The 17,038-nt window shown below is 37.4% G+C and overlaps 1 protein-coding gene across 1 annotated transcript; it reads right to left on the bottom strand.

Annotated features, from left to right (window-relative positions):
* Positions 1 to 4,172: 4,172 nt before the first annotated feature.
* On the bottom strand, positions 4,173 to 16,674 carry LOC139147858 (NXPE family member 4-like). The gene is made up of 5 exons (XM_070719071.1): positions 16,532 to 16,674; positions 14,555 to 14,739; positions 8,976 to 9,534; positions 7,380 to 7,432; positions 4,173 to 6,808 (listed from the first exon to the last, which is right to left on the bottom strand). The coding sequence occupies exons 3-5, from the start codon at positions 9,410 to 9,412 to the stop codon at positions 6,042 to 6,044; spliced, it is 1,257 nt and encodes a 418-aa protein (XP_070575172.1). The 5' UTR covers positions 9,413 to 9,534; positions 14,555 to 14,739; positions 16,532 to 16,674; the 3' UTR covers positions 4,173 to 6,041.
* Between the last annotated feature and the right edge of the window lie 364 nt (positions 16,675 to 17,038).

Consider the following 17,038-nt stretch of genomic DNA (forward strand, 5'->3'; position numbering starts at 1 on the left):
GTTTTGTGCGCGCATGGCATGTGACGATAGTGTTTTAAAATTAAATTTCATTATATATATATATATATATATATATATATATATATATATATATATATATATATATATATTGTGTTTTAAAATTAAATTTCATTATATATAAAGATAGATAGATAGATAGATAGATAGATAGATAGATAGATAGATAGATAGATAAATAATAGATAGATAGATAGATAGAAACATGTCATCACGTTGCTATGTTAAGAATTGGGTAACATATGTGACGCTAAATTGTAGTGTGAAAAGGAATTTCCTAATGGAAAAGACAGTGGAAATGTAATGAATAACACATTCAAAAATATGAAGACGTCGATTTTGTAACAGGTTGAAGACACTGTTGATGAATATGTACCGTGATACTCTGCAACGACCATGCGTGACGTCAGATGATCGATTCAGGTGGACAGTTGATGAGGCTATCAGGCACATCGTGCGACCTAAGGTCAACGATGCCATTGGGACGAACCATTGATTCGTAGGGATGGTCGAAGCGCGATGCATGAGCGAAAGTGCTTTTTTTACCACCGTGTCACTGCACCCCTTCATCGTGCTGCCCTTTAAATGGGTCATCAACTCTCGACATTATCGGTCTTATATGTGGAATTATTTGATTTTCAAAACTTTTCATATGTTCTTTTCTTCAGCCATTTGTACCCCCTCCCTTTTCAATCACTTGCGCTCGGTGTTTCCCAATCGAGAACAGATTTTCCGCAACGTCTCCCACTATTAAACTGCGGTCTCTGTTGCGAGAAATACCGTGGGTGTAGAGTTCCGATGAATTGTTGCTAATGCACCGCGCTGTGAATCGGCAATTTCTAAAGACCAGGCCTGAATCCATTGACGTTTTAAGAAAAGTGTCGCACGCATGCAACTATACAATGTCTATACTTTGTGGTTAAATCCTTATAATTATACCAAAAAAAACTAGTTACTATTTTATATGTTTTTCAGTCAGCGTCTCCGAGAAAGTTGTTTTCGTCAATCATGGTAGGTATGGTAATTATCAGAAAAGTTAAAACCATAAAAATAGGATATTTCATTATGTACGGGCGGAAGCAAACATTTGACAGTGGCTATCGCGCACCAAAGTCCGATCGTGGGTTTGTTACGAGACAGATACAGTACAATTCAAGGTGCAACAAATTTTGTCAATCTTTTCGCGCCAATATTTGCAATGATTGGATCCGCGGACATGTGATTTCTCTGGTTTTCATAATATTTGTGGCAACAGAACCCCCTTTTTGGCATCCGGTATTCGTTATTTTGACGTCATTTGGTGACAGCGCTATTTCACCGCTATGTCAGACACTATCGACAAAAAGGTGTTTTTTACATGCTTTTGACAAATGGTTACTCATCTCGCGGCGTATACGCGTATCAGAGTTTTGTTTTTCGAGCATAGTCTTAGGTAACTGCTATAATGTTTAATTTCCTGATAGTTGTACGGAGCAAATTGACATTTGTCACCTTGACACCCTGTTTTCGAATTTCATGTATCACAGGTCATAAATGTAGTTTCAAACGAAGTTATAAATGTAAAACAAAATGCTCACCTTTCAAACTGCCAACTAATTTCTAGCGTACACAAACAAAGGAAGTATTAAAGTGTATGGAACGAAATATTTGTTATGTTCTAAGAAAGTTCAGATCCAAGGCTTATCAGTCTGAAATGTTGCTACACAGCTGTGAATATTTATTTATTTATTTATTTATTATTTATTTATTTATTTATTTATCTGTTTATTTGTGTACTGTAAAAGCTAGAGATGAACATGTAGCAGATTAGACGTGTATATTGAAAAGGGAATGCCTAATTAGGAGGAATCTGTAACATTTTATATTTGGAGTTAAGTGAACACGGGTCATACATAAAAGCAAAGATGTATGTGAAGACAGATGTATTTTACTGATGAACAACCAACATGCCTGCTGTGTTTGACGTAAACATCCTCACAAAGCCTTTTCATTCATTTGACTCCAATAACTGATAAATGTTTTTAAATGACTGATGTTTGACCTGTGCACGTGTTGTCCGTTGCCTTGGGTGTGTGACGTCAGTGTTCAAGGTGAAATTTCAGTGTGCAAGGTTTACGCGTTTAGAATTTTTTTTGAGCGTAAAAGGTTGTCTTAAATGCGCAGTTTGCGCAATAGTGCTGGCAAGAAAACTATGTGAAACCGTTTAGACATCAAAACCCCGGGACATCAGATAGGGCATCAATTGCCGGCAGGGATCCTAAAGGAAACATCGTGTTCCGTGAACACATGCGCATGCGTGATCCCCAAGTGACCACATAGCGTGACTTGGGTGTCTAAGGTTTTGTGATACCTACCGAATCTCGGCCCAACGAGGTAAAATTTAAATAAAACACTATATCGCTGTTTGAAAATCAAGGTAACTGATCTGAATATCTGAGAAGTAACGATAAGACTCATGAATCAAACGACCCCGGTGCATGCTCTGCAACATTTGTACAACAATTAAGCCTGAGCTTACTAAATGAATCAGTTGACAGAAATATATTTGGAAAAGTCTAATAACGAATTGAAATGACCGCATTGGGATTATTTTACAAGGTCAGAGTTCACGAGAAGTAAAAGGATACACTAGGTATTAAATGCATGACAAGACGTAAAAGCGATTCCTCCTTGAAATCGAAATCAGTTTTGTTGGTGGTGGTCCCTTTCTGAGACAGAAAATATCCGATTCGGTAGTTTCATCGCTGATGAGCGAATAAGGTGACACAAATTCCATTGTAATTGTAAAGATGTAATTATGGAGATTACATGAAGGGAAGGCATATTCGGATATATTTTTCTTTCGTGCGATGTGTTCAAAAATGTGCATGGGTTATTTTGACATTGTCGCCGTGAAGCTGTGACGCCCTTGAGCTACTGATAACGCCGAAGGTTTCTTTTTCCACGTGATATACTGACGCGTATATGAACAGCGCCCTTCGTGCCTGTGATGATTCCAGCTTGCATTTCTGTAGCTGTGTACTATAAACAAAATCACAAAATTCCTTCCTTTGATTCGGATAGTCAAAGAAAAAAGACTTTAATGATGCCTTTCATCTTTTATATATTTCCTTCAGCTGGAGAGTATCCGAGGATCTATACTGGCGCACGAAAGGCAATTGATGCGCAACTACAACGTAAAAAATGTTGTGATGTATGGCGGCAAAACAGCCATGCATGCAAAATAATATCGTTGACCTCAAGGTAAAAATCGCCTCGAGAACAGACATTTGAACTTTCAAATTTGCATAATACGTAGCCCGTTATTGGACCGGGACTCATTTTGAGGCTTACGGAGCAACTGAAGTTCCTGATTTTAGTGAAAATAGAAAATTTAACGTTTCCACAAAGACTTGTCACGGGAATGGCGGCCATTTTGAATTTCAAATATCAATAACTTTTCGGCAGTTTGTTTCTCTCGCGCCAAAATTTGCACGGTGACCCTTAACTTTTATTCTTGATTGTAGAAGATAATTATTAAACTTTCCAAGGGGAAAATTTATGAAAAGTTTAAAGCTTTCAGTGTCATGACGTGTATTAAAACAAGATGATTCTCTCCCGATCCGTGCTCTGAAATCCATGCTGTCGAACACAAATATAAAGAATCAGCCATATTCAGCACATGTCATGTATCCGCTAGGTAGAACGCCCCTCGGGGACAGATATTCGGTCTTCCAAATTCTTTTCTGATATACCACTTGTTGGGCTCATTTCAAAGCTCTTGGTGAAAGAAAATATTTTACCGTCTTAGATTTTCGAAAATCGAAAATTTTATTTTTTCCCATAGAGTTATCACAGGGATAGCGGCCATCGGAAAATCTTTGGTAATTTGGAAATCTTTTGCTTTTGGAAAGTTTGAGCAAAAGTTTGAGTCTTTCACTTTCGAGGCGCGTACTTCCTTAATGAAGTGTTCAAGGGTACCGGTGAAGGTTTATAAGTGTCAATGTTTTGGAAGTGTACATGCTTACACAAGTTCATTAGAGGGCTAAGGAGTTCTGAGTGAAGACTGTTCACATAAATATCATGATCGATGAATGGGTGTCAGACGTTGGTGGCGATGTTTGTGCTAAGGAACGTTGATGAAAACACTTAAAAGAGCAAGAGAACTAGATATTTAATTTCAGTATTTAGAAAACTGAAAAAAAAATATTTATTAAATTCTTTGAGGTGCACTTAGGACAATGGAAAACATTTCTGGTTAACAAAATGTGGAGATCTTTAAGTTGCAGTTAGGTAGCGACTGATACAAAAGTCTACCATTACATCAAAACTCAATAACTACAGAACATCTCCAGTCATTATATTATACAAATGTGAAAACGTGCGGCATAGCAGTCGCGCTTCGATATAAACACTGAGAAACTGAAATGTACTCTGCAAGTTGTTCAACTGAGGTAGAATGCTCTTCGGGGACAGATATACGGACTCTTAAACTTTTACAACTCTTTCCTGATATTTTGGGAGTCATTTTAAAGCTCTTTGTGTAAGAAAACTTTTCACCGGCTTAGTTTTCCGAAATTCAAATTTATTTTTCTCCATAGAGTTAACGCATGGACATTTTGAATTTTAATTATCGGTAAATCTTGGGTTATTTATTTCTGTAGTACCAAAATTTGCCCGGTGACCAACCCCCCCCCCCCCAATTTTTACTCTTGATTTTGAAAGAGAATGGTTGAAAGATTCTTTGAGGAAGGTTTGGGGAAAAGTTTAAGTCTTTCACTTTCGAGGTGCATACTACCTTTAAATGAGGAAATATAAACAGTTCAATGCATATGCATAACAAGTTTTAGAATGTAAATACAAAGGATGGACTAGAGTAATACAAAAAGATTGTTCGTTGAATAGTAAACCGTCGCGGGCTTATACCCATTAGAGAGACAGTAGCTTTAAATTTTCTCAAGTTTTCTCACTATCTTTTTGAATGTCAGCTGCAGTTTAAAACATGCTGTGATGTACAGTGTTGAGTTAGTCAGTTCAGACTGTACATCTGTAAATTGCGTTGTTATTGTTGACAAGTGAATTGTGGTCCGGACTAGAATTCAAATATAAACAATTAAAGTGCATTTTAGACGTACATGTATAGACGCTGTGTTGATGTGCTGAAAGTTAGTGTTTCAACATGTTCTGGGAAGTAAAACAAGAATTGCGATTGACATAAAAAAACAAAAATAGTAAAAAATACAGGTAACAGCATCAAAAGTTACAGCTAATGTTTCGACGGCCTTACAAATCCATATCCCACTCCCCTTGACATAGTGCGGATCATCTTCAGTGTGAACCCTAGTGTTTCGGGTCATTGACATGGATGTGATGCTGCCATCCCGTAACAGAGGTTGCATTGGACTGTTTGTGAAGACGGTGTAAAAAATATCGTATATGCATTGAAAATTCATTTACAAAAAGTAACAATGACCTCTTGACAGGACAACAGACAATCTCTTGAGTTTTTCATGTGATTTCGTTCAGGTTCCATGTTAGTTACACATGTAAGCTCACTGTCAGTAGAATCATAACAGGCAGTAGAGAAGGTCATTTGTAGGCAGTCAAATATCTGCATTTTCTAAAGCGTAGTATGTAAATACCTTTGGTCACGTGATGAATGATATTTTGCCTGAAATAATAGAACTATAATATTAATTGAAACAAGACAGTACATAGTTCTGATGGCCATCTACGAAGGATGTGTGAGAGGACGTTCAGAAAAAAAGCTCCTTTCCTTTCTTACTTGCTTTATTCATTCATACATTCATTCATTCATTTAGAAATAATTAATTTTTTGTTAAAAGATGGTGGCTTTTCCCTTAAATTACGCTGCCAGGTAGACCAAACATAGAGCTTGAGCTCACATACGAGCAAGAGAAGTAGGATGACACACAAACCTAACTTTTTTGGCCTAATCAATTTTAATCTCCCTTCACCTTGGCTAGAGGGTACTTTAAAGCGAATCTCCGCTATGTAGATGAGCGCCCTCAAATGATGAAATGTCAGTTGGACGGACAGATATATGATAAAAATAAATCTACTTGTTGCCTAGTCTCTTTCCTGGAGACATGGACGTCGTTTGAAGCGGAGAAGGCCATTGACATGTCCCAGACATCCAAGAAGTTCACTCCGAGACCTTCCAGAGTTTCCCGAAGTATCCTATTCATATCGAAAAGTGTCCAGTCGCTGCTGTGGATGTACGATGACGGGATTGTGTGGTCCCTGGGATGTGAACTCTTCACCACGATGACGGCGCCGGGGCAGCGCTTCTTAAACCTAAGAATGGCTTGACGCAGGTGCAATAGCCTCTCGGTGTAGGACTGCGTCGTCCACGTTGCAAGGTGATAGCTTAGACTGAGCACGACGACGTAGTTGCACCGCGTGAAGCTGTCTAAGATGTCGGTCTCGAACTTCTGGCCCCAGAAGTCGAGCATGTACGTGCCGACTATCACTGCGTGAAACTCAAATATCATGGTGGTGTCGAGCGCCGGGTCGGTCCAAGTTTGACGAATGATGTCGAAGTCCATTTTCTGCCCCATAGCCAGAGTGATTGACTCATACATTTGTCTGATAGTTGAATCTCCTATCATGTAAAGGGTCTTCCCGGCGAGACAACGTTTCATTTCCCCACTTGTCCAATGCCGAGCTCTACAAACCAACGACGTCCAAGTATTGTAGGTTTGCCAAAATCCGTCCGACACAGGTTTCGGCAGATCGGGCCCACATGCTGGCAATTTGTCCCTGACGGTTTGAAGGTTGTAATCCGAATCTAGAAGTTGAAAAATATTCCAACGATGACGACAGTCACAAACTGATGACGTCAAGAATATAATTCAGACAACACATTGCAAATACATGTGCCGTTTATCTTACTCTCTTTGCTGTTCCTGACGTCAACACCCTATCATCAACCAAGGAGATTCAGATTTTGGAAATTATGTTTCCGGCATATTAAATGACAGATCATTTTTGCCTGGTACTTCTAAACTTGATCGAAAGAAGAGTGATTGTAGCTGAGACGCTAACCTAAATATTGAGTCGTGGTCTGTAATTTCCTTCAAAATATGTGAGTTCAATCCGTTTGACAGTGATATGTAACGGTCCCGTAGAGTAGCTTGCCACATGTAATAGAATTCGGCATATAGTGCATCTCAAGCCTTCATTGTAAGTTGCCAATATTAAGACAGAACATTATGCCCGTTGTACTATGGTACAAAATTTGCAATAATTGATTTTTGTGATGAATGGAATTTTGCTTTTTGCCATGAAACGTGCGACAATTTTCACTCTTTGGCCATTGTGTATTTTTCATTGCCGATATTACTGTCAGAGACACTTACCTTTTATTTCAATCCAAAATGGGCTTCCTTCCAATGGCGTCATCACGTAAGGCCTGCCAGTTTGACAAGAGGAATGAGCTTAGTTAAAGGTGTCTGTATGTAAAGGTCAAAAGTATGATACGAGACACATATCGTAAAATTCCAAGAGCAAGCTTGGCAATTTGTGTTGAAAAAAAGATCAAGTGTTCGTACAGGACAGGGAAATCACTTCGGTTTTTTTCAAACGAAACAGGCTTAACATCATAAACATATCATACTAATACATTAAACGAATGCAGTCTCATACCAAAAATATTGATTGAAGGTAAAATGCGCCTCGGGGACAGATATTCGGACTCTCAAACTTTTACAATTCTTTTCTGATTGATCCATGCACTTGTATACCACTTGATACCCCTTGTTTGGGTTCTTTTCAAAGCTCTTGGTGTGCGAAAACTTTTCACTGGCTTAGTTTTTCCAAATTCGAATTTTATTTTGCTCGTAGAGTTTACACAGGGATGGCGACCATTTAGAATTTTAAATATCTTTAAATCTTGGGTTATTTGTTTCTGTAGTACAAAAGGTTGCACTGTGACCCCGATTTTTATCTTGATTTTGAAATAGCATGGTTGAAAGATTCCTAAAGAAATGTTTGAGCAAAAGTGTAAGCCTTTCACGTTCGAGGCGCATACCACCTTAAACCAGGCATTCCTCGGAATGGCTAATTCTGCGTTTGGAAATCCCATAACCGCAAATACTTCAGCATTGTTTTCGATATTTAATTTTGAGCAAATCATATCAGCCTCTTTCCAAGTATGAATTCCGTCGCTTGAAGCACGCTGTTTCTATTTTAGAGTGCAAAACAATCTTCTCGATGATAATATGTAAAATCACCCGGATTACAGTCAAATAGGATGTTTCATGGTGTACAACTTGTTGGAAAGACGGTAAACAGGCCAGAAGATAGAGAGTCCAAGTAAACTAAAAAGCTCAAATATTAGGTCCAAACCTTCAGGACGTTTGAGAGAAAACGACTGGATATACTCGTACTTTTTCAGCACTTACATTCTATTCTGTATGTTTTCACATATTTCTGTACTACTCAGAAATTAGTGTTTAATTGCTCAGATATCACTTTGTAAACATTACCTGTAACGGACTGTGCATTGTTATTGTTAACAATTGACTTTGAGAAATTAAATTAATATTAATGTGGCTACATCATGCAGGGAGTATTTGCAAGCTAAAGTACTTAGGTCATTCACAAATGCTCAAACTTTGACATCATTTTCCTCTGTACAGGTCCGACTCTTAACCAGAAAACATTGGAGATGGAGTGAAAATATTGTAAAAATATATCAAATGTCGCAGTTACTCATCTTTTCCAATCAAATAAGCTTACTTAATCAGTAACTGTGGTTTTGTTTCATCACAAGAAGAATGAATTCATTATAAATCCATTTGTCGTTTAGTTTTCCAAGTGGTATATATTTGCTAAGTATTCATTACCATAAATTTGTCTCTGATGCTTTGCCAGAAAAATCCTAGGAACATTTTCTTTTGTGCGGCCATACGAACGTACAGAAGTGTTATATTATGAGGCTTTTGTCAACTGACCTTTCAAACAGGAATGCTTGTTCGCTGGAAAGTTTGCGTGTGGCATGAGCAGACAAGGCCTCAAGGCTGCAAGTGATGGATTTCAGTTTTTCGCATGGTAGCGTTGGCGGGCGATCACATATGTACACTGTCTTCCCCATCGCCTTCTCGTTCCGATATTCACATTTATTCGCCCACCTGTTGTTTCGCAGCATGTAGCAAGTACTCTGCTCGGTCACACCGCTGGTGGCGTCTTCGAAGTAGCCCGTCCAATCGGCGTTACGCTCAGTGGCTCTGTACACGTTATCCAGCCAGCGAACGGCTTCCCGAGGGTGTGCCAACGTTATCGTAATGAAAGCGGTTCCTTCCCAGCTTGCGTGGAAATACACGCTGTATGAACCGTTCCCGTAATCGATCACCCTCCCTGCAGTGGACTGCCTAGACAGCGAGTCTTTCATGGTAGCGAAGAAGAAATCACCTCCAACTGTTCGCCGCCTTCCAATCGAATCATACGATTCGATCTGTACATGGACGAAATCACCAAATTTCACTTCATCTTCCTTCTGGTATAGTTTTCAATCTGAACAAAGAAAAGAAAAGTAAACAATGAAAGAGTTACGAGATCAAGACATAACCTAAGGAACCTTTCAGTTAATTTGAAACGTGGGCTGGGTAAATGGGGGGGGGGGGGGGAGGTGGGCTGGGGAAATGGGAAGGGTCATTTTTTCAACTGTGGTGTCGGAATTCACTCAAAAATGTCAGTTCACTCTACACATGGGTGTCTATGGGGGAACTCGTAACAATATTCCCAAACATAAATAGCTATGTCTGTGCATTTATCTGAGTGTACCTGACTAGAGTATGGTGGTTAGAAGTGTGTTTGTATTCAACAACTGTGATTAAGAATTTCACCTAAAACTGTAGATTCACTATACATGGGCGTATATGGGGAAACTAATAAATAAAATGTTTCCAATACAAAACTAGCTAAATCTGAGCATTTACGTATGCTTGATTATTTATACTAGAGTAGGGTGGTTAGAAATGTATATGTGTACAACAAATATAATACTGAAATTTACTCAAAATGTTATTCACTGTACAAGGGAGTTGACATGTGACTCGAGTGGGCAGATTGGAAGTGCACATATCTACAGCAAATGTTATGTTGGAATTTCACCCCAAATGACGTTTAATTTAAGAACACGTCTGTATCACCCCAATATGTAATAATTAACCCAATATGTAATACTAACCCAATATGTAATAACACTTAACCTAATATGTAATACTAACCCAATATGTAATAACACTTAACCCTATATGTAATAAAATGAATTTGGGATATAATACTGACCAAAATAAAACTAAAATATGCATAGCAACCATGATCACGCCCCTTCACAACCTGAAGCATTTATAAAATTTGATAATTTTTCAAAGTTTTTTTGAGTTTTTCTTTACCAAATATGTAATACTAACCTAATATGTGAGAACATTCACCCAATAAGTAATAATATTCGATCCAATTTGTACTACAAAACGAATAGGTAATGTAATTCTAACCAAAAATAATCCTAGCCCTATATACGTAATAGCATATAGCCCAATACGTACATTCGCATACAAAATCACTTCAACGTCCAATCCTCAGGACATTTCTTCATTATCTTCAAATTAAATTCTCAACCTTCAAGTTCTTGTGACATAGCAATGGACTATGTTTTCAAAGTACATAACATTAATTAATGAGTACTATGGAGTCGATAGAGACCATGAAGTTGATATACTGAAGATACACTGTGTTAAGCTTAAGTCAGGCTGTTTCGCTCCTGAGACGACTACAATGATTTTGGCATGCGAAAGCCAACAAATGTGTCTGCAAACAATGAGTACAATACGACAAAATGAAACGTTCTGCAGAACATAGAATAACCAATGAACATAGAGTACTAGTGCCAATAATATAAATGCCAGTTTTTATATATTTCCATTTTATTTGTTGAGCTCAATTTTTATATAACATTTGAAGAGCTGTAACATTTTTAACAGTAAGTTCAACTTCAGCTTCAATATTCAAAACTTTATTGTGAACCAAGTAAACTCGGTTTCATTCCATCGATAAAAAATCCAGTGGCCAGTCATCCGCCAGAGTCTGTGGTGTTTTACGTAAACACTTTGTCATCTGTATCATGCATGGTGATTTCTTCAAGTCTAATGCAATGTAGTTTTTCTTCATGAAATGTAATTAGGAAATCGTAATGTAATTACATTTCCATGCATTCTCTATGGGGACTTTATTACATATTGGGTTAACCCAATATGTAATAAACCTCCCATGCATTCTCTATGGGGACTTTATTACATATTGGGTTAACCCAATATGTAATAAACCTGCCATGCATTCTCTATGGGGACTTTATTACATATTGGGTTAACCCAATATGTAATAAACCTGCCATGCATTCTCAATGGGGACTTTATTACATATTGGGTTAACCCAATATGTAATAAAACTTCCATGCATTCTCTATGGGGACTTTATTACATATTGGGTTAACCCAATATGTAATAAAATTTCAATACATTCTCCTTAGTGGACTTTATTACATATTGGGTTAACCCAATATGTAATAAAATTTCAATGCATTCTCCTTAGTGGACTTTATTACATATTGGGTTAACCCAATATGTAATAAAACTTGCATGCATTCTCCTTGGGGGACTTTAGTACGTGGAATGTTTATTACATATTTAGTGAACCCAAAATCGATCGTTAATTACATATTGAGTTAACCCAAAAAATATTGTGTGGGGGCACATATTTTGAGAGAATATCAAAAATAGATAAATGAATATTTTTTTTCTATCCCATAAAGTAAACCTTATAAACGAAAGGCAAGTATTATCATTCAATCGAAGTTGGTCTCTTCAGTCTTTCAGAGCTATCATGTATAGTTTCTCTCTTTATTAATCTGTTGAAACATTTATGTCTGGATAATATTCCCGTTTATTTGCCCATAATGTTGTGATATTACACATCATATTAATATATCGGTAGTCGCTTTCATATTTACCATAAATTGTGTTTGGTTTTATGAATGTTGACAGCCATAAGCGTTCTGCATGTAAATAAACAAGTAAAAAATTTGAACCATTGCTGTCATTTTCTGATTGTTGTAAGGTCAGGAACTAGCAATATTGGTGAAACTTTTCTTTCCGTATTGCTAAATGATTATAAGAAATGTGTGTGTTTTCAGGTATTTCCCGCTGTATGAAAATTAAGGAACAATTAAAATAAAAATTTAATGCTCGACGTTGGCTTGATTAGGGTACCTGGGCGTTCTTAGCCTTTTTTTAAGTTTACTGATCTAAATAATTGTCTCCACTTTTATCTAAAGCTTTGAAGTGTTCTGGCTACACAGGGACGTCTTGATGGTTGTTAGGCATTTTTTGTATTATTTTGCTTAGTATTTATATCCCAAGTTTAGTTTTATTACATATGGGTTAAATGTTATTACATATTGGGTTAGTATTACATATTGGGTTAAGTGTTATTACATATTGGGTTAGTATTACATATTGGGTTAAGTTTTATTACATATTGGGTTAGTATTACATATTGGGTTAAGTGTCATTACATATTGGGTTAGTATTACATATTGGGTTAATTATTACATATTGGGGTGATACACACGTCTAGGTATTCAAAGTGTTGGGCTGTACGTCTCTATTCAAACAGCTTCAACAATTACATCATAGACAGTGGAAGCTCGCTTCTATGGAGCGAGGGTAAGGTGAGGTGTTTTGATGTTGGGCAAAGTGATGTGAGATGAGGTAAAATGCATCAAATACAAACAACACGATTGGAAATATTTTGGGATAATAGGAAATTGTGGTAATATTGGTTTATTCAGTAAATTTAAGCTAATCTACTCTTCGGTTTTTGCAATTCACTTGTTTTTTATGGTAATTTGTAAATTTTGCAACTTTCAGCTATACGGTACCTGACACTTACGATAAATTTGTACAAAAAAGGGATTTCTTCCATTTTAAAATGACAGACCCCATTATTTTCTTTGAAATCTCCATTATTGTTTAGTCCTGTCCCCCAAATTTGGGTTATTTGAGAATTTAGCAACATGTCTGAAGGTTAATGGATAAGGACGTTCTGTATGGGGTCACAATGGATATGAACTTCAATAACCATACTTGAATATACAGGGTCACGGAGATGGCCTTCTATAATAGTACTTGAATATACAGGGTCATGATGGAGATGGCCTTCAATGTACAGGGTCATGATGGAGATGGCTTTCAATATACAGGGTTACGATGGAGATGGCCTTCAATACTAGGGTGGCCTTGAAAAATACAGGGTCATATCCAAGATGGCCTTGAAAAATACAGGGTCATATCCAAGATGGCCTTGAAAAATACAGGGTCATATCCAAGGTGGCCTTGAAAAATACAGGGTCATATCCAAGATGGCCTTGAAAAATACAGGGTCACGTCTGACGGGGCTTTTAAAGCACAGTATTAAAAAAAAGGATGACAGATCATAAATTCATGCTGATTTTTTGCCTTCCTAATTTTACAGGGATATTTTATCATGTAATATGGTGTTTTATGAACGATTTTTAGATATTTTCAAATTTTCAATGTTAAAATTTAATTTTAATACAAATTTTTCACCAGCTACCTGAATTCCTTGTAGTTTTTAAGTAGATAGAATAAAAAACTATATTTTAAGTACTTTACTCTGCCATATTGAGGTACTAACTTAAAAAGTATGAATAACTTAGTTTTATGAATGCCTACCACATAATGAACATGACAGATCGGCAAAATACAGAGAGTTTACAATGTACTGGCAGCATTCAACAATGTAGTGATTATAAATGTTTGAAAAATCGCAGTCTGACAACCGTGATAAATCAAAAACAGGTAAAGGATGAAAATTTGTAAGATTTAAAACGTTCTGCAGAAATGTATGACAATGACAGGTTGGCAAAATTTTTGTTTATAACACTACATTAACTTTTGCAAAAACAGCAAATTTGACTGGAACTAGTCAAAACAACTAAGTTACCTTTGTTACCTTGTAGATTGGACAAAATTCAGAAATTTACCTTAATATGTACGACAAATTACGGTCCGGTACCTTATTTTTCAATAATTTTCGACGAACTGTTCTAAATCCCATTAACCCAAAATATTTCCAATCGTGTTAAACTTTTACTTGCGTTCTTTCATTCAAACGCCGACGACATCATGTGTAGCTTTTAAATGAATGGCAGAATGGCTTTTGAAATTTGCTATACAACAGAGTTTCTGTTTTCTCTTCTAGCCTCCATCTTCACAGAGCGTCATACAGTAGATGTGTGGTGAGATCGTACTTGGTGAAACGAGTGTTCATCACGCCAAGTACAATGCAATAATTAGTATTTCATGTTGGAATGTCTCATTGTTATTAGATATGTCAAATATAATGGTCTTGTTGGCATTATGGGACTCGATGCGACAATGATTGAATTAGCAGTTAAGTATACCTGATATGTGCTGAAAACTGAAAGCTAGACTTCGCTATACTATACTACCTTGATTTCAAAGGGGACGTAACGTTGTGAGGTCCACCAACGGTAACTGCAAACGGCAGCCCAATGTCAGGCACCCCTGAGTCAGCTTTCGTCGCCTCGGTCTCTTCCGGTTGTTTCTGAAGTCTCGTTGCGGTGTTGAATATGTTGTAGTTTTGTCCGTACGATAAAGCCAAGTCATGCAGTTCCTGCGATTGAAGCAATGTACAGAATGTGATTACGATGATTGTGCAGAACAGTTGAAGAGACAGCTCGAGAATTTCAGCGTTAGACTTAGAGTCTTCAGGAAAATGTAAGACTCTAGATGTTGACCGGGATGAGTGGGGTTGCTACCAGCTTGTATTGGCGATTTTCGACAAATTTGTGAAAGATGTGATATGTTTCTGATATAAAGGTTGTTTTTTTCCATGGCAACACTTTCACAATATAGGCATTTCTTTCTATGTTTATAAATTATTTTTTCTGTAAAAGGCACTATATAAATGTATAAATCAATAAATATTGTTGTCCTTGATGATTTGATACTGGTTCCTTCTCACATGTATAACCGTCACAACTCTTGTATACGTACACTTACATACATACTGTCATACATACATATACATACATACATACATACATACATACATACATACATACATACATACATACATACATACATACATACAAACATACATACATACATACATACATACATACATACATACATACATACATACATACATACATACATACATACATACATACACACACACACACACACACTCACACACACATACCACCACCACCACCACCACACACACACCGAGAAGCGGGTACAGGCGTGTACGTACGCACGTACACACGTGCTAAACCTCTGAGAATCCCCTGCTGCTTCAAAGCGATTTTCATCGATGAAGCACCATTGTTAGAGTGGTGATATCGATTTTATAGGCATATTATACTTTGAACTTATGTACTTCGGTTACTTCAGCTTAGTTCCTGTTGAAATATGTGCGAAGTTACCAATACTTTGACTGTGAAAGGACGATTGTGCAAACTCTTGAAACGCCTCGACTGACATTTCTACGTTTCTTCCTGCTTTCAAAATGAACTGGCATGATTGTTTCTTAAAATAAGAATCAATGTAAAATGTGACTCCGACTCGGTAGTTTTTGTAACATTTCTGCAATCCGGCCGGATTATCTCTTACTCCCCTCAAAGTAATCTGTGAGGGAATATATTGGAAATGTACAGTGCAAAGATATGAAAACGCTTCATAACATCCAAGGTTTCGGTGTATTTCTATGTATCTCGAAAAGTAAAAATGGAAAAATCCTTTTATTCGTTGCATTTCTTGTACAATGATAAAGAAAATGGTAATATGTTTCCTTTTGCATTGCCGTCAACCTTAATTCCCTTTTACAACTGTTGGGAATACGTCGCCCCTATAGAAGTAAACAGTATAGTTGGTCGAACTCTGCCTATTAACATTATGAGGTCATCCGAATAAATAACCTCGTTACTGTGTAGTACAAGGGCTTTCCGTGTTATGATCACGTACGAATACATCATGTAGCCAGTAGTGGAAACGTAGATGGGGTGACACAGTTTCTCACTGGCAAGAAGTTTTGCGTGAAGTAAAGTGAAGACATCGGCAGTAATCACAGCCGTTACCGCAAAAAAGTACGCCACCTTTAACCAGTTCAACATTCCTAGTTAGAGGGCGCCCTCGCTGTGCTGCTGGCAAAATTATTTATGTCTCATCAAGAGCTGTAGGCAGAGACACAGTCCCCAAGCGTCACGTTCAGTTACAACATCACACGATCTGTTACGATTGGGACGGAACTATTGAAACATGCAGAAATCATCGCTGTCTCCGCAAGTATTGGAGTTTGGCAGCAGTGACAAGCACCTTTGACCGGAATACAGCTCTTGTCACAATGAGAGAAGGTGGGCTGTTTTCCCGTTAGGCTGATACGGTACATGTTACCAACTTACCAATCTCTCGATCATCATTCCAAGGACTATACCCAGAAGCAGAGCGAACATCGGTCGAATCTCGCAGATATAGTGACACCACTTCCTTCGAGCGAACGGATTGTCGGCCATGACCGTTACGGTCAGTGTGGTCTCTGTTTACCTTGCCTGTCTCGCTCTGCTAATTATTAACTTTTTCAGATCATGTGCGTCTTTTGTCATTCTAATTACTGATTTATGGTTCATGATTTGCCGGTGTCTTGGCTAGGTACTCATAATTTTTCATGTATCTTGTTATTCTGACGACTTTCGAACTGAGCAAGTCCTTGGTCGATTTCAAGCCTGACGCTTGAAAAGAGAATTTAAAACTTAGACTTTGTCTTCATGTACTTTCAACCCTTTGAGTGCTGTAATTTTTCCCCACAAAAATTTTAGTGCAATATTTTACCAATTTTTATTAATTTTCCTGTAATTTTGTTTGATAATGTTGAACCAAATGGCCATCACATTTTATCGGCTACAGTTTCT

The sequence above is a fragment of the Ptychodera flava genome, chromosome 13 (genome assembly GCF_041260155.1).
Source record: "Ptychodera flava strain L36383 chromosome 13, AS_Pfla_20210202, whole genome shotgun sequence".
Lineage (NCBI taxonomy): Eukaryota > Metazoa > Hemichordata > Enteropneusta > Ptychoderidae > Ptychodera > Ptychodera flava.

What these genes read in the sequence shown, in the direction of transcription:
- LOC139147858 (XM_070719071.1), bottom strand. Translation starts at nt 9,412, where the DNA reads ATGAAAGACTCGCTGTCTAGGCAGTCCACTGCAGGGAGGGTGATCGAT. An exon ending in CAAGCATTCCTGTTTGAAAG is followed by an intron (nt 7,433 to 8,975) that starts GTCAGTTGACAA and finishes TCAAACTGGCAG; the next exon opens with GCCTTACGTGATGACGCCAT. An exon ending in ATTTTGGATTGAAATAAAAG is followed by an intron (nt 6,809 to 7,379) that starts GTAAGTGTCTCT and finishes TTCAACTTCTAG; the next exon opens with ATTCGGATTACAACCTTCAA.